Source organism: Melospiza georgiana, chromosome 21 (assembly GCF_028018845.1).
Source record: "Melospiza georgiana isolate bMelGeo1 chromosome 21, bMelGeo1.pri, whole genome shotgun sequence".
Lineage (NCBI taxonomy): Eukaryota > Metazoa > Chordata > Aves > Passeriformes > Passerellidae > Melospiza > Melospiza georgiana.
Genome location: NC_080450.1, coordinates 757,985 through 775,639, shown reverse-complemented (window position 1 = coordinate 775,639; position 17,655 = coordinate 757,985). Strand labels below are relative to the sequence as shown.

The 17,655-nt window shown below is 54.9% G+C and overlaps 1 protein-coding gene across 4 annotated transcripts in view; it reads left to right on the top strand.

The window, feature by feature from the left end:
* Window positions 1-257: 257 nt before the first annotated feature.
* Window positions 258-17,655, top strand: part of TBC1D16 (TBC1 domain family member 16) — a 28,199-nt gene continuing 10,801 nt past the window's right edge. The window contains exons 1-4 of one of the 4 annotated variants that reach the window (XM_058039031.1): window positions 955-983; window positions 5,877-6,103; window positions 7,227-7,605; window positions 7,747-7,797. In XM_058039031.1, the coding sequence (XP_057895014.1) occupies window positions 5,935-6,103; window positions 7,227-7,605; window positions 7,747-7,797 (599 nt within the window). In that variant the 5' untranslated portion in view covers window positions 955-983; window positions 5,877-5,934. Of the gene's footprint in view, window positions 315-954; window positions 984-5,876; window positions 6,104-7,226; window positions 7,798-17,655 lie in introns of those variants that run through there. The other 3 variants (XM_058039030.1, XM_058039028.1, XM_058039029.1) reach the window with 3 other exon arrangements.

Sequence of the window (17,655 nt, the reverse complement as noted above, 5' to 3'; positions counted from 1 at the left end):
GGGGGCGGGGGGCTCGGGCCGCACCATCTCCGCGCGCGGGGGGGCTCGGGCCACGCTCCGTCCCCCGCCGGCCCCGGTTCCGCCCGCGGGCCCCGGTACCGGCACCGGGCGGGTCCCCCGTGCCCTCCTCGGGCCGAGCGGCGCCGGGCCGGCCGGACGGGCGGGGCCGCCGGGCGGGCACAGCCCCGCGGGCCGGACGGAGCGGGCGGGCGGCGGCAGCGGCTCCGCGCAGGGCCGGGAGCGGCGGCGGCGGCGGCTCCGAGCCCGCCCCGGGCTGGGCAGCGCCGGGAGCTGCCCCGGGCTCGTCTGTGCCGGTACGGCGGGGCCGGGCCGGGCCGGGCTGGGGGCGGCGGGGTTTGGGGGCCGGGGGATCCTGTAGCGCTGCCCCGGGACACCCGGGCCCGGCACCGGGATCCTGCCGGTACCGGGCAGCTCCGTGCTTGATCCGCTCTTTGTCCGCCCTTCCCACGGCGGAGCCCCGCGGAGGGCGGCGGGAGCTCCGGGGCCACGGGAGCTTGCTTGGGGTTAGGATGCCACCGGGGGTCGGGATCCTAGCCGGGGGTCGGGATCCTATCCGGGGGTCGGGATGCTGTCCGGGGGTTGGGATGCTGCTTGGAGGTCGGGATGCCGTCCAGGGGTTGGGATGCTGTCCCGGGTCGGGATCCTCTCCGGGGGTCAGGGTTGCTATCCGGGGGTCGGGATGCTGTCCGGGGATCGAGACGCCGTCCGGGGGTCGGGATGCTGTCCGGGGATCGGGATGCTGCTTGGAGGTCGGGATGCTGTCCGGGGGTTGGGATGCTGTCCCGGGTCGGGATCCTCTCCGGGGGTCAGGGTTGCTATCCCGGGGTCGGGATGCTGTCCGGGGGCGCTGGTGGAAATGGAAATAGTTCTTAAACTTTCTCTTCTGTTCTTTCGGTGCGGCTCCGTGCAGTTTGGGGTGTTTCAATGTTTTCCTTCCTTTTGGGGAGCTGGTCTTCTCCCAGGTGAGCCCGACAGCTGCCTGAGCCCTGTTAGCCGCGGGAAGGGGGATGGAGGATCGCGGTTTGAGGAGCAGGCAGGGGCTGTGGGGTGCTGCGCTGCTCTCTGGGCTGCTGGCACTGTGCAATAACTCGGCTGCTTCCTCCGGGAGGGAGAGCTGCCCTTTCGGCTCTCGGACTCGTCTTGCAGAGGTGCTTTGTTCTCAGCTGCTGCTCGGAATAGGAAGGAAAGGGAAAGGTCTGTGTGTCCGAGTGGCAGAGCTGGTGCTGCTCTGGTGTCTGTCGCACTGAGAGCAGACAGGCAGCTCACTCACCGAGCTGGGATTGGGATCCACACTGCTGGGGTTTGAGCTGCTGCTTGCTGAGCATCGAGTCCCGAGGGTGTTACCGGGACACAGCAACAGGATGTGGGAAATAAAAAGCCATAAAAGCCTTTCCTGTGCCCGAGCAGTGCAGACAAGTGACACGAAAGGCTGGTGAATCGGGGACAGAGGGACGTGTGGCACACACGGTGCCTCAGTGACAGCGTGGGCTGTTGGTCAGTTTGGTGCTGGGGATGGGTGAGTTTTGTTTGCCCTTTGTTTGCTTTCTATTTGCTTTCTGATGCCTGGGCAGGTGTGGCTGGGAGCAGCCAGCCCTGACACAGCATTGCCTTTCCCTTTTCATCCCTGGAGTCCCAGCCCTGCAGGATTCAGGCTGCTGCCCCGTTTTTACTGCTCAGCTGAGATGTGAGTGAAGCCAGTCCCCCTGTAGTGACTGCATTTGGAATTGTGGAGATTTTGGCTGTTCCCTTCCCTCTGCCCTCGCTCTGTGAGCCACTGCAGCTCCAGCAGGGCAGCAGTGAAACACTGCTTGGTGACCTACATAACTCTCCCCGTGAGATGGGATGACTTCAGAGTGGCTCCCCATGGTAAATGCTTTGCCTTGATTTGGCTGGATCCTCTTCACCGGCTCCAGCGCGGGGAGGAGTTTGGAAAGCTTTTCTCCTTTTATTCCCAATGTTTGTAACACAAAGGGAAGGTGGCACAAGGGCTCTATGTGCCTGCAGAGCAGCAGAGGTGAAGTGAGTGACCAGCTGAGGGTGGCACAGCAGATCCACCCGGGGCTGGAGGAGCTGGGTCCTGACTTTAGGCTCCATTCTCCAGCTCCATTCTCCATACTCCAGGCTCCATACTCCAGGCTTCAGCCTCCATTCTCCAGCTGCTCTGTGCTTGAGACTTCCAAACCTGGCACTTGCTGTTCCCAAGAGGGGAAAGAGGCAGGGGTTGAGGAGCACTGTGCCAAGGCAAACAGGATCCTGGGGATGGCTCTGGGCAGGGAAGGGCATCCTGGGGAGCAGCAGCCGGTGCCAGGCTGGATGCTGCTGGCTGGAGCTGGACGGGCTCAGGGGAAGAGGCTCCAGGGTGATTGCAGGAATTGGCTCCCCAGCATTTCTCACTCAGCAAGCTGGGAAGTGCTGGCACCGGCTGGGAGAGCAGCCAGGGCTGTGTGAACAGGCACAGGAGCTGCAGAGAAGATTTTTAGTGGCGAGGCTTGATGTGTGGGAGAAGAAAATGTGTGTGTGCTTAATAAATATTGGCACTCAGCAAGAGCTTATCAGCTAACGCAGTGCTTCAGCTTCTGGAGAGCTGAGCTGGCTCTGCCACACTGAGAAGAATCCCCTCAGATCAGCAGATAAATATGAAGTTAATATGAAAAATGGGGTTTTTGAATGGTGCTGATTTGCTGCTGCCTGAGCCGTGGGATGGTTCCTGCTGCTTTCCCAGAGGCAGCAGCAGTTCCTGCCTCTCCCCACGACCCAGGCCCCACGGATTGTGTGTGCAGGTGTTGTCCCACGTGGAGAAGGGCTGAGAATGCAGCAAACCCTGCAGATTTGGTCTCTGTGATGTGCTGCTTTGTGCTGTATGAGCTCCTGTGTTTTAGGAAGGGAAGCACTTTCCCAAGCTGGGTTTCAGGGGTTTTGGGGCTGTACCGGTAGATTAGATGACCTTCAGAGGTCCAGCCCACCATCTGGTCCCCACTGGGACTAACTGGGTATTTATTTCTGTGGCCTTTGAAACCCCAGTGTTGTAAATGGCCCCTTGGGGTTCCCTGTTCTGGTGCAGCATTGTCCCAGCTACTAGAATGACAACACTGGGTATTCCTTGCCACAGTTCAGCTGCCCTACAGCTTCTCCTGTCCTTCATCAACAGCTCTTCCTTTCTTTGGCACTGACAGTTCCCATGTGTGAGGACTTTTAATACATTTCCCTCACTTTTATCTTCCCTTGGCAATCTCTCTCCCTGGCCCAGATAACTCTTGTCACCCTCCCTGAAACTGTCCTGTGACTTGCATCTGTTTTTCATTAATCCCTCAGCCAAATCTACAGAGAATTCCCTGGCCTGTGAGAACAGTGCAAGGATTGAGTTTCCTGGTGATATTTATATATCCCAGAGTGTCTGGCTACTGTCTGCAGCACTGCAGTGGTCTCTGGTTTCTGGTGTGCGGCTCTTCTGCAAGGCAAGTCCAGCAGACTCAGTTTCTGAGCTGGCAGGACACCCTATTCCAAACCTTTTGTGGTTTTTTTTGTTTCCCCTTCCCAGCCCTGCGTGTACCTGCAGCACCTTCCACCTGCACGTGCAGGCAGTGCTGAACAACAGGTGCTCTGCAGGATCAGAGCAGGACTTCCCTTTAAATTCCTCTGGCTTTGCAGGGAGCAGCTTTTGATCTTTACCTGTCTCTTTGTTCTCTCTGTGCCTGCTGAGGGCTCATTAAGTTGGCAGGGACGTGCTGACCCTCCCCAGCCTCCCTGGGAGCTGCAGCAGGACATCACAGCCCTCTTGTTGCTCAGGTGCCTCCCCAGCCCCTGTCCCTGTGTGTCCTGAGCAGCACTCCCTGGCCAGCAGCAGCAGCCAGCTGTGCCTCCTTCCTCCTGTGCACCCCCTGATTTCTGGGGCTCTGAGGAAGTCGCTGACAGGGATGCAGGTCTGTGCTGCTGCAGCCATGCTGTGCTGACAGGTGACCCTGCCCAGGTGGCTCCACAGCCCTGCCCCTGCCTCCCCTGGCCCTGTTTGGGAACAGCGTGCTGTAACTCAGTCTGGGGAAGGAGAAGTTGCACCAGAATTCACTGTCTGTTCTTGCAGGGTGCAATGAAGGGAAAGGTGATTTTTGCTCCTTAAGTGTGGTTGAGGCAGATGACTTTCTGCCAGGTGTAACCTCGAGCCTGAAACTGTGGATTTTGGCAATGTGGACAGAAATGAGCTGAGGGCTTGGCTGGGGTTTGGTTTTGGGGCTGAGACATGAGGATACTTGTGTCTGGTGCTAGAGGGAGACAGGAGTGTGCAGGACTGGCAAAGGGATTCTCTCATCCTGAGGATTTGCTGGTGCAGGGCTGAGGCTGCTCCATCAAGCCCAGCAAAGGCTGAGACACAGGAGCAGCCTCTGCTGTGATTCGAGCTGACAAATGTGGCCACTGCAGTTAAACCAATAGTTTGTCCTTTAATGAAGGCTCTGTCAACAGCTTGGCACCCTCATTTGCAGTCTCCTGCATGTCCCAATCTGTCAGAGGCAGGACAGCTATTTCCCTTCCCTGCAGCCCTCCCTCTGCCCTTTGGGAGATGCCCCTTTGCCATTTCTGCCTTCTGCCCTCCTGGGCTGGCTGCATTTGCCATCAAAACCAGATTAGGGAAATCAGAGCTGTTCAACATCAGACAGTGCTTGCTTAGGCCCTTAAGCAGTTCCTCAAAAGGAGCCCCAAGGCAGGGCTTTATTTTCTGCTTGGTTTTCCTCTCCCATGCCCTGCATCCCAGCGTGGGGCTGGTCCCCAGGAGCACCCCAGGCTGAGCTCCCCAGGCCTGGGAGCGTGGCTGTGCCCGGGCTCTGCTGGGTCACACCGGCCTGGGCACAGCCAGCTGGGCCATGTAAACACAGAGGAGCAAAAGTGGGAGTTTCCTCTTCTCCTGTGGGTTTGGCAGAACAGAAACTGCCCTGGTCCTGGTGCTTCCCAGCTGGGGATGGCTGCAGAGAGCCTACAGCTGCTTTGTGTGAGACTCTCCTGCTCTTCCAACACGTCCTGGTCCATCTGCTGAATGCTTTATAGCTTGGGTGACACCTCTGGGTCCCCTGCAGGGCTCCTCATCATCAGCCCCAGCAGGCAGCACATCTCACCTGAGCACAGAGATTGTTTGGGGTGAGCTGGGAATTGTGCTCCACAGTTCTGTGTAACTCTGGATGGGTGAAATGAAATGTTTGCCCTGAGTTGGTGTGCCATGCTCTGGGGATTGTGCTCCACAGTTCTGTGTAACTTTGGGTGGGTGAAATGTTTGCTCTGAGTTGGTGTGCCACGCTCTGCCCCCGTGGTGAACACAGGGCTTTTGAGCCTCGTCTCTGGCAAGGCTCAAAAGAACCCAAACCCAAAACCAACCTCGCAGAAAAAAATCCCAGCCCCGAAAACCTCAAGCACACAGACATGGCAAGCAGGGGATGGACTGGGTTTGATTGATGTTGTTTTTGGATGTGGCTGGAGCGGCTGCCCCGTGCTCAGTGCTGTGGGCTCAGCCATTTCTGTGCTGAAGGAGCCTCTGGGATCAGCTGTGGCTGTGTGACATCCCCGGGTCAGTGACACATCAGGCACATCCACGGGCTGAGCTGTTCCCTCAGTGGGATTTCAGTGAGCAGCATTGCTGTTCTCCTCCTCCCACAGTAACTGTGAACATGTGGCTTTTGCTGCCTTCATGGCAGAGACAAATGTGCTGTACTGGAGCACCTTTGGGGCATGAAGGTGATCTTACAGACCCACAGCATCGCTGGGCCCTTGCCCGAGGTGTGCATTGATGGCAGACTCGTCCTCAGCCAGTGGGTGGCACGTGCTGAGCTGTCGTTATTTTGGTTCTCACGCTGATTTTTCCTCCTCCCTGGCAGATCCTCCGAATCTGGCTCCTGGCTAGAGCTGACAGATGATGGAAACATTTCCCTGGCGATGTCTCTGGGGCGACTCCTCCGTCGAGCCTCCTCGAGAGCGTCCGACCTCCTGACGCTGACTGCCGGCGGCTCCTGCTCCCTGCTCGATGGGGACATCATCTACTCCAAGAACAATGTGTGTGTGCACCCCCCCGAGCTGCTGCAGGGCATCGGGGAGCACCACCCAGGTGATGGCAAACCCTGACCGTTCTGTCTTTGTCTCTGCACCCTGGGCTGTAAGAAATGAACGGGTGCCAGTGAGGGACAGGGCAAGGCAGTTTTGTGGAAGGCTCAGGAAAGCCATCCACAAGCTGATCCATCAGCTCTTCTTTCAGTAGGAAGATTAGTGATATTGCTCCTTTCTCCTCTGGTCCAGCATGGATTTACTGGTTTAGTAAGTCCTTTTGAGCAGTCAGAAGTTGTCATGTGAGGACAGTAACTTCTGTTGCTTGTTCACATCCCTGAATTGTTCAGGAAATCCAAGTATCCTCTTGTAGCTGTCATTGCTGGTGAAGGGAAAATCCAAAAAGCCTGATTGTGGCTGCATGCACTGGAGTAAATGAGGATAAATCCCGCTCTGTCCTTTTATTCTCATCTGTTCCTGTGCTCTTTCATGTTCTCATCAAAGACCTGTGGCTCTTGGCTTAGCTTCACAAAATGAATTATTCTCTGAGCACTGACCCTTGCTTTCCTTTTGGTGTGGGTGTCTTCTTTTTCCATTGGCTTCCCATAAATACTGTAGCCCTTCAGCTACACTGAGGTAAATATTCTTGAGAAATCAATGTTCTGCTGGCACTTGAAATTGTTTAACTAAGAAACAGTAAAACTTTTTCATGTGGGAACATATTTTATTATTTACTCTTGATTAGTAAATCTGTCCAGGAAGTCCAAGTATTTGCATGTCATTTCTGTGTTCAGTTAGGCCAGAGGGAATTCAGGCTGTTCAAAAGCTACATGCAGACTTGAAATTATTTGCAAATACTGAATAATGCTGAGCACTCCACAATTCCTCTGACAGAATTCTGTCCTGGTAAATTAAAGGGTTTGTTGTGCCCACGTGGAGTGGCAGTGAAGCAGCAGGAATCGTGGAATGGTTTGGGTTAGGGGGGATCTCCTGAAAAGGGAGGATCCTGAGGAGCATTCATGCCATGGGCACCTTTCAGCAAACCAGGTTGCTCAGAGCCCCACTCAGCTTGGCCTCGAACATTTCCAGGGATGGAGGGAGACGGGGAAGGGGAAATTTCAGGGCAATGCGGTTCCCTTGCAGCGACCCCACATCCCAACCGCTGCTGCTGCTGTGCTCTCTCCCAGGCTACCTGTGCTTGTACATGGAGAAGGACGAGCTGCTGGGCGCCACGCTGATGCTGGCCTGGGTGCCCAACTCGCGCATCCAGCGGCAGGACGAGGAGGCGCTGCGCTACGTCACCCCCGAGGGCTCCCCGGTGCGCAAGGCGCCCCGCAAGCGCGGCCGCCACGGCCCGGGCCTGGGCACCGCGTCCCCCCCGCAGCCCCGGGGGGCGCCGGGCCCCGGCGGGGACTCCCAGGGGCTCCCGGCGTGCCAGCCCCCGAGGGACGGGGCGCCCTCCTCGGAGCAGGAGAAGCTGGCACAGAGCGCCCGCCCGGCGCCGCAGCCGCCCCGCAGCGACTCGGGCACCCCGTCCACCGTCAGCTCCCAGGAGGAGCCCTGCAGGTCCGAGGGCACGGAGGAGGGCCTGGACTGCAGGGAGGACGAGGGCTCCCTGGAGCTGTCTGCTGACGATGTGAGCAGGGACAGCACTTTTGACTCTGATTCTGATGCCTTCTCTTCCCCCTTCTGCCTCTCTCCCATCAGTGAAGCCCTGGGGAAAAGCAGCAGCTCCGTGTTCATGGACAGTGAAAGCAGGTGAGTGCGTCCTTCCTCTGGGTGCTGGGAGGTGCTGAAGGGGTTGAGAAACTTTGCAGTGGCATTGAGCTCAATGCCCTGTCTTGCTTCAGACTCCTATGGAGTTTACAGGAAACTGTCAGCCAGTTCTGCTTCTGCTTAGTGAACCCTGGCCCCAAACATCAGGGCTGTGTACGTCCTTTCAGGTGAACTGTCTTGAACCCTGGAAGCAGCACTGCTAAATTAAACGGGTCCTTTGTTGGCCTAATTGGCTCTGCTGAGGATCTGAGCTTGTTGCTTCTCGTGCAGAGCCACATCAAAGGGCCCTGCTGACTTCCTGAGCCGTGGGCACCCCTCCAGGCCCTGTGTTGACATGAAACCTGCGTGTGAGAGCTTGTTTTGCTGCAGTTCAGAACGTGGTCCCACTTCAGACAGATAAACATTCATTCTTGCATGTCTAACCTGGGTATTTCAGTCAGTGCTTCCCAGTGTCACCTGCAGTAAACTCCACAGGGGGATGAGGGCACCTTGGCAAGGGAATAAGGAGCAGGAAGGCACCCATATAACTCCCTGTTTCCATACCCAGTGGTTCTGACTCTCTGGGCCCTGCCCTGTTGCTGTGTTACTCGTTCCCATCTCAAGGAGAATGGATGTGCTGCATTCCTGAAGCACCATGGGGATGATTTTTAGGCTACATCTCAACTTTGAAACTACACCTGAAATGAGGAGAAATGAGTTCTCCTGCATGCATGTCAGCAATGCACAGCCTGCACTGACAGCTGAGGAGGTTCTGCCTCTATCTTGTGGGCTGATCTCAAGCCCAGAGAATGCCAGTAAGAACGACGCTTGTGAGGAAGTATTCTAATGCATTCAGTTCTCTCTGGATATTTTAAAACCCCTCTGTGAGCTGATGTCAGACTTTGTATCAGCTTTGCATTCAGGATGTGCCCAGGGTTTGCTGGGCTTGAGCTGTACAGCACCTGTGCAGTGGGGTGAGTGGTGGCTGTCCCATCCCATCCCACCCCATCCCACCCCAGTGATAAAGTCCAGCCTTTGCCAGATCAGTGGGTGAGAGAAACCCCAATGAGCAGGAGTGAAATGTGCACATCTTGGCATCTCCTGTCCTCACAGAGGGATTGTGAAGCAAAGGAGTGTGTTATTACCCTGCTGTAGTGGTGGGAAGTGGGAAGAGTGATGGACACGTTTGGAATAACACTCTGGCTGCTGAAAAGCAGGAGGCTGAGCTCATCGTGGGGAAACCCCAGTCCTGGCGTGCTGTCCCAGGAATGCTGTGGGCTTGGACTGCTCCCATGCTGTCCCAGGAATGCTGTGGGTTTGGATTCTCCCACAAGGAGCTGGTGCAGGAGGGTCCCAGGCAGCGTCCAGTGAGTCAGGAGTGCTGTGGTTTAACTGTGCTGCAACACTTCTGCTCTGAGCTGCAAATAGTGTCAGGAAAGGAAGGAAATAGGGTTTATTGCATCTTCTGAGCCTTGTCTGTGAATTCCTGCAGCATTTCCCTGCCCTCTGCCGGCCCTTCCTCACTGCTGCTGGAGCCCAGACAGCTCCAGCCAGGCAGAGCCGGCTCTGCACACACAGCCTGCTTGCTTCTGCTTTCTCCCTTCCTTTTTAACCCCTGTGCTGCCAGTCTGAAGCCTCACACAGTGCACGTGACACTCACAATTGGCAGCAGATTAATAAAACAGAGCTTTTGTTCTTTGGGATTTTTGACTTGAAAGGGTTTTGTCCAGTGTGTGCATTTTTGGTGCCAATTTGTTCTTCCCCATTGAGCCGCCTTCCATGGAATCTGCAGGATCTTACAAGCTGTTGAGTGGGAGATTTTGCATTGAATCCTTGGCAAAAGTCTGGTCAAAAAGCATCTCATATTTCCTGCTTTCATCTCAGCATTTTGGGGGACGGGAGATGCTGTTTCAGAAGTCACTACAAACATGGGAACAGCTTCCTTGTTTCTTAAGGGTTTGTTTTGGTTTGGGTTTTTCTGCTGGCTGCTTCCCCTCTGAGCCAGAATTGGAGTGGGAACAAAGTTTGTGCTGCTGGCAGATTGTTTGAGCTCTCTTCCCTCCCCACCTCCCAGTCACCACCTCCTCTCTGCCAGGAGTTTCTGTTTCTGGTTGTTTCCCTCTGCTCTGGGAGCTGCTGCAAAGACAGCTCTGCTCTTCCCTGTGCTTGTTGCAGAAGCTGGAGGAATGTGTTGCATTTCAGTCCAGCCAGCTTCCTGCGTGGTTGGATATCCCCAGAAATGGAGGAAGGGGTCACTGTGGAAGAGTTGGGATGCACGGGTACACTTGGATCAGATGAGAGTAGGAACTCAGCGAGCTGCTTGGCAGAATTCATGTGTGACCAGGAGTCACGAGTGCCATCTGCCTCTTGGAGCGTCCCCAGGGAGGTGGCCTGGCCACCTGGGCGTGAGGGAGCCACACACTCTGCAGGGTGTGCAGGAGGAGGGAGGGAGGTGGGCTGGCGAGCCCGGGATTGCACGAGTGAGGCAGTTGCAAGGCACCAACTCGCCTGGTGGAACATAAGGAAATAAAAACGTGTCCATTGTTTTTTCCCCTCTTTGCCTCTCAGTTTGACAGGCTGCCAGGGGTCCCACGCAGCGATTGATACATCCTCCTCCCATTTACACAATTCCTGGGCTGGGAGCAGTGGGAGTGTCCCAGCAGCAGCATGCACACTCCTGCTTCTCTCTTTGGACCAGCCTGGCACCTCCTGCAGGGTGCCCTCATCCCTCAAGGAAAGGTGGCCTTCCTGTCCTGGGGTTTGTGTCCTTCTTAACCCTCAGTGCTCCCTGCACGTGGTTCCTGCAGGAGGCAGCTGGTGTGGGGAATGCCTGCACTGACGGCAGCTTTGTCAGGGTGTGAGTTTCTGTGGAAAAGGAGGGATTCTGGAGATAAAATCATTCCATTCTGTCCCTTCCCTCCCCTGTCCCCACTGTTTGCTGGCTGTCAGGAAATGTTTGCCTTGTGGCCTGAAGGACACAGTTCAGGGCAGCTGCTCTCTGTGCCCAGCTCTGGCTCGCTGCTGCCTTGGGAAATTCCTCTGCTCCCATTTTCCCCAGCAGTAAATTGAAACTAAAAGGCTTTTGTTACATCCAGGCAACCAAACAGCATCTGACACTTCTGTAATGTCCATCCACTGATGCTGCTGGAGTTATTGAACTGACCGTGACATCAGATCTATACAGTCGGTTCTGGAAGCACTTAGTGCTCTGTGAGTGGGGTTTGGTTTGGGGTGGGGTTTGTGCTGTGCCAGAGTGATCCCTGGATAGCAGGAGCTTTCATGGGTGCTCAGGAGGCTTTTCGCTCCTCAACTGCCCTTGCTGATACCTGACAAGCACCACAGCAGTGCTGAAGAGGAGATGCACACACTGACGTTGGTTCCTTCACTCACTTCACTTTGGGATGTTGGCCAGTACAGTCACAATTTGGACTGAGGACCCTCGGTGTTGGAATTGTATGAGTGGAGCTTGGCGCAACATCTGGCCCGAGGCTGGGGCTCCACGAGCAGCCCCACAGGTGCTGGGACAGAGGCCAGCAGTGCTCCCACAGCTCAGGCTGCACAGGACGGGCAGAAGCGACGTGGTCAAGGTGGAATCAATGCAGGAAGGAAGCGTCTTTCATGGACATCGATCGTTTTAGCAGGCAGTAATAAAAATAACGAAACACTGGCATAATGGAGCTGGGTGATGGTGAGTTCTCATGTTCTTCAGCAGACATGAATTCATGTGGCAGATCGATCACAGACAGCCCAGACGAAGCTCAAGCACAGGGAAAAACTCCTCTGGCGTCGCAGCTGATGCAATTTTTACGGATGTGTTGCACATCCTGTTGTTAAGCCGCTTCCCAGGAGCTCATCAGTAAATGAGCTGCTCCAGGAGCCGGTGGGAGCAGCGCAGCCATTGCATCATCTTGTTTTGGCAGCTCACCTGAAGGGCTGAGAGCCTTTCCGACCTCTGCAGCAAAAACAGGAGGCAAAATTATAAGGGAAATGAGCTGAAATTAGAGTCAACTGGCAGGAGCTCTGGAGTCATCAAGAGATTGGGAATTCATCGCTGTTGTAACAGAAGTGATTATATTGGAACCAGGGGAATTGGTCACAGACTTCAAAATCTCCTGTAACTTCTTGCAGCATCTCAGTTTTGAATTAATTCAGCCCTGGGGAGGAGCGAGGTGGGTACCTGGTCCAGGCTTCAATTCCCCAGGACTTGCCTGAACTGGTGCCACTTATGATGTAAGACAGCGAAGCTCCTAATTCCATTTGTACCCAAACCCATGCCTGGGAAAAAACATCCACAAATCCTTCTTCCATCAGAGGGATAGTCCTTGATCTCTCCTGTTTGTATTGTGGGGTCAGTGTAAGCTTTCCTAAGGGAGGGGTGGTCTGTGTGGAGCTGGGCACTGGGAAGGGGAGCTGGCCTGAGCCACCAGCAGCACTGTGTAATCAATTAAAATTATTCCTGGCTGCAAAGCTGAGAAGGTTGGACAGATCCAAGAGATTGCAGAGGCATACGGCTCTATCTTGCTTTATATAAATATTTGAACAGCAAGAACATTAATTATAGCAGGTTTGTTTCTTCCCTATGTTGGGTTGCTGCCAGATTTCATTGGAAGAAAACAGTGACAGCTAACTTGGGATTGGGAATTGCGGCTGAGGGGTCCCTTTATTTGGGATGTCGGGGAGGGAGTGACAGGGGTGGTCCCCGTGAGGGAGACCCCAGGGCAGGCAGCAGGAGCCAGGAGGGGACATGGAGGGTCCCCTCTGCCCCCGGGGCTCTGGGGCACCGGCCATGGTTCAGGACTGCTCAGGATGCTGGGGAAGGCCTGAACCCCGTGGGCAGGCCCGTGGGGCTTTCTGTGGAGCTGTGGAATGTGGCTGTCGTGGCTTTTTCGTGACCGTGGGTCGCTGCCATGGCCTGTGCCTGTGACCATGGCCGTGGCCATGACCGGTGCCCGTGACCGTGGCCGTGACTCAGTGCCCGCGGCCATGACCACGGCCTGTGCCTGTGACCATGGCCATAGTTGATGCCTGTGCCCGTGAACCTGGTTGATGCCCATGACCATGGCCGTGGCCGTGACCACCGCCGGTGCCTGTGACTGTGGACGTGGTCGATGCCCGTGTCCATGCCCGTGATTGTGACCCTGGCCCGTGATGGTGCCTGTGGCCCATGGCCCCTGACTGTGCCCTTGACTGTGCCCGTGACAGTGACCGTGCCTGTGGCCGTTCCCGTGACAGTGATCGTGACTGTGGCCCGTGGCCCATGGCCGTGGCCTGTGACCGTGGCCGTTGTCCCTGACCGTGACGGTGACGGTGCCCGTGGCCGTGTCCCGATGCGGGCCCGGGGCCGGTCGGTGGCGCGGCGGGGCCGCCAGGGGGCGCGCTGTGCCCAGCGGTGCCCCCGGGACCCCCGGTGCTGCCCCCCCACACTGCCCTCAGCGCGGCCCAGGCGGGAGAGCCCGGAGCCGTGCCAAGGTTTGGGTAAAAAGGGACATTAAACCCCATCCAGTGCCATCCAGTGCCACCCTGCCATGGCAGGGACACCTCCACTGTCCCGGGTGCTCCCAGCCCTGTCCAGCCAGCCCTTGGGCACTGCCAGGGATCCAGGGGCAGCCACAGCTGCTCTGGGCGCCCTGTGCCAGGGCCTGCCCACTCTGCCAGGGAAGGATTCCTTCCTCATATCTAGATCTAAATCTACTCTCAGTTTGAAACCAATCCCCTCTGTCCTGGCACTCCATCCCTTGGAAACTGACTTTCCACATTTCTTGTCAGCCCCTTCAGGCCCTGCAGGGTCACACTGAGCTCACCCCAAAGCCTCTCCTGCCCAGGTGGACAATGCCAGCTGTGCCAGCCTCTCCTCCCAGCAGAGCTGCTCCATCCCTGGCACCATCCTGGAGCCTCCCCTGGGCTCTGCAGCAGCTCCAGCTCTGCAGGTGGGGTCTCACCTGAGGGGCACAGGGGACAATCCCTGTCCTGCTGCCCACGCTGGGCTCAGCCCAGGCTCAGGAGGGTTCTGGTTCCAGCACACACCGCCAGGGAATGACCAGCACCCCCCGGTCCTTCTCCCCAGGGCTGCTTTCACCTTTTCCCTGGATATTCTTGCATTTCTTCTGTTATTTATTTATACAATCGCAACGCCCAGAAATCTGAATGGAGAGCAGAGATAAATGGCACTGGCAGGTATCCACAGCTTTGTGAGGGAAGAATTGCGTTAAGTGAATCAAAATAAAGAGCATGTCCCCTCCAAAGCGCCACAGTATATGCAAATAAATCTGCACGGCCTCTGTCTCCTTGGCTCGGGCCTCGCAATTATCCCGGCATTAGGCATTTACAATAACTCTGGAACATGCTTTTAGGCAGCGCTCCTCTTTCCTCTCCCTTTTCTGCTACTTGAAGCAAGCCCTTCCCTTGGGAAATCCGCATTGTCTTGTGGAAACAGTGAAATCCTCCCTGGGTGGTGCCGGCTCAGCTCACGCTGGGGCAGCAGCAGGGTCCGGGCTGTTGGTTAACTTTGCCGCTAAAATGTCCCCCTGAAATTCCCCGTTTGCTGCTCAGAGCCAGGAATATAAGAACAAAGGTAATCGGCAGGTCTTTCAAGGGAGCGGCGGTTTGAAGGCTTGATTATAATTAGCATAATTAGGGGAGAATTTTATTTTTGCATGGATTGAACTGAAAGGGAAAAAAAGCAAAATAATCCATTGATTTTAAAAATAAAATAAACATGGGGAAGAAAGGTCTCCTTCTCCAGACTGGAATGGGCTGAAAAGCAAACATTCTTTTTCGGGCTTTGCTGAGAAATCACTTTTTCCATCTAAGGAATTTCTTTTTTTAAAGTGTTGCATTTCGATTGATTTATTAATGAGTGTAAGCCCAGGCATGAGGTGCCCCTTCTCCGTACGGATTGCAAAAATCCACCACTGAGCTTCTGGAACATTTTCCTCCCTTAAAGTGAAGGTAACATTTGCATCCTTGAGCAGCGTCCGCTCGCTCTGAGTGATTTGTTGTGTTTGGCTGCTCGGAGCCATGTGTGTTTTATTCCTAAGCATCAAACCACTCATTCTGTGCCTTCTCTCTCCCTGCAACAAGAAGTCACAGAGGAAACCAGAAAAACCTCACTTGGGTTTACCTGAGCAGCTACACCTGTGTGGAAGTGTCAGCTGTGAAGGCAGATTGTTTGTCTCCTAGCTGGAGCTAGATGTGTATCACATTCCAGGCTTTGGGGAAAAGAGATCAGAACACCCACTACTCCCACTACAAACTTCTGCTTGTTTTTTTGCCTTTTCCATTTACATTCAAAATAATGAACTCAAGGACTCTGGGTTTGTTTTGTTTTCCTTTTGCTTTAACTCCAGCACTGGGGGGACCCTTTGGAGGGTCTGTTTTCCTAATGCCCCCTTGCTGGCTGGAATCACTCAGCTTCCCCTCCAGCCTCCAGGGCTTGGAGGGATGAATGAGGAGCAACAAAGCCCCAGTGTGGGGAGGCTTTCACCCCTCTCGGGGATGGGGCAGGACGGTGGGTGCCCTGGCTGCTGCTGTCACCGGTGTCTGGGATGGAGACCCATGTTCTACCTGTGCCAGGTGCTGGAAGTTAGGGCGGGCAGGGCGCTGGGAGCACGGATTGCAGCGGCCCCGTAAAGCAGAACAAATCGGTTTGATCTTTATTTCTCAAGGACAAACCAATTACGCCCGTCAGAAGGCAGAGCTGCATAATCGGGTTTGCCGAGTCCCTCGCCGTGGTGCAGCGTTTGTTTGTCAGGCCGGCGCTGGCAGCGCTGCTGTGAATTCCCAGCCCCGTCCGTGACGCTGAACTTGCTGGCTCAGCCCAAGGTCAGAGGTGCCCGAGGAGTCCCTGAGCACGCCCTGGCCAGGGACCCTTGCTGGCTCCGAGGGGAGGGAGGACTGCAGCGCCTGTGGATGTAAACAGCCCGTTCCTGGGCTCTTGTTAATAGCAGGAATGCGAGGAGTGACTAACAGCAATGCGCTGACTTGGACGAGCGCTTGGATCTGCTTGCCGGTGCCCTGCTTGAAAGGACACAATTATTTTTCGTGACTGTTTATTTTCCCTTCGCAGCGAGCTAAGCCAAGCAAGTTTGTCGGAGGCAGAGTGCTCCTAATTTGGTCTCCAGTGACCTCTGGCGCCGTGATTGGCAGCCCGGTGTCAGGGAGGAACTTGTGCCTGGGAGATAGAAATGAGCAGAACAAATGCCGTAGGACAGCTCGGGCTCCCCGGGGGACACGGGCTCAAAAAGGTGAAAGAAGTGCAATTACAGGAGGTTTTCAGCGCAGAAAGTTAATTAGCTACTAAATAGCATTTAGTGCCGTTCGACGCGGGGAAATTTATGTTTTGAAAGCAAACAGATCAATGGAAAGCCTGTGGAACAAGCTCTTGGAAAGTCCATGTTGACATCCGTGTACTTTGTACTGTAACAGCCTGAGTAGTTTTTCCCAGGTTTCCCCAACAAATAGGAGGAATTGTTGGATTTGTTTCCCACGTGTTTGCAGATGTATAGAAATGCTTCCACGTGAGGATGCTTTGACATTTCATTTTAGAAATCCTGGCTTTCTAAATCCAGGCTATCTAACACCTTGTTCCCTGGTCACCGTGGTCAGTGGAAATCAATTTGGGTTCTCTGAGGCACAGAAACTTCAAGTTCCAAATGTTTTCAGCAAAGGGTGGCTTTAACACAGTTCTTAACGTGGTCACTCATCTGTGCTGGTGAGTGTGACAGCAGCATTCCCTGCTCTGGGTGCCACACTGTGGGAAGCAGGTGCTGTCCTGTCAGTGTCCTTCCAGCCCTGCTCTGCAGAGCAAGCAGACACATTTCAACATCTCCTTTTTAATCCTAAATTACCAATCTGGTTTCCTTTGCATGTCTTTTGTGTCACTGAATTCAGCACGTTCCAGTTTATAATATATGTATATTGTCAAGGACACTTTTTTATCAGAACAATGGATTTGGGTTCCAGATACTCAATATTACCTTACTCTGTACAGCCACTGCTCTAAATTTTTAGGCATTTCAGGATAGCTTTGAACTTTTATTGGCAGATTATTTGTTTGAAGCTGTCTGTTTTAGCAGCTGATGCTGCCAGGAGCTGTTTCACCTTGCTGGGAAGAAGAGGAACCCAGAAGGTCAGTGCCTGTGGGGAATAGTGGAGAAACAGAGAAATGCTAACCCCTGGGGAGGAAAAGGGGCATGTAATTCCCATTACATGGATGCTCATACATTATGATGATACTCATTGTCTGTAAATGATGGTCCCAAGCCAGCGTGCAGGAATGCTGGGGCTGTGGGAGCTGTTATTAGTGACTGATGGAGAGGCAGCTCCAGCAGCAGGGCTTGGCTCTGGCAGGAGGCTCGCTGGGAATCAGGTGGTGCACGCTGACAGCTTGGGTAACTGCCACATCATGGCTGCAGCCTTCAGCCCCTTTCTCCCTCGTAATTATATTTGTCACATCACATCGTAAAGTGAGTTATTAGGTCTTTGTTGCTGAAATTGGCTTCCCAGGTAATCAGGGCAGGTCTCTGGAACAGAAATAATAATTGGGTTCAGCTCTCTCTGTGCTGTGGGTGTGTTCCAGGGCTTTGGAACAGTGAGCTGGGTCCCAGTGCTGCAGGTTGAGTCTCACCTGAGCTCCTCAGCCGGGCGTGCGAGGGTCCTGAGGGGTGGGAGGGGGGTGGTGGCTGCTTGGGGCTGCAGAGGGTCCAGGAATGTGGATATGGTTGGCTGCTGTAGTTGATTGTAGAGTGGAGAAAATGCATCAGCCCCTGTTGTTGCTCCCCAGCAGGAATGGGATGTGTTTTGGGACAAGAGTGGTGGGACTTGGCTGAGGGCAAAAGGCTGAAGTGGAATCACAGAATCACA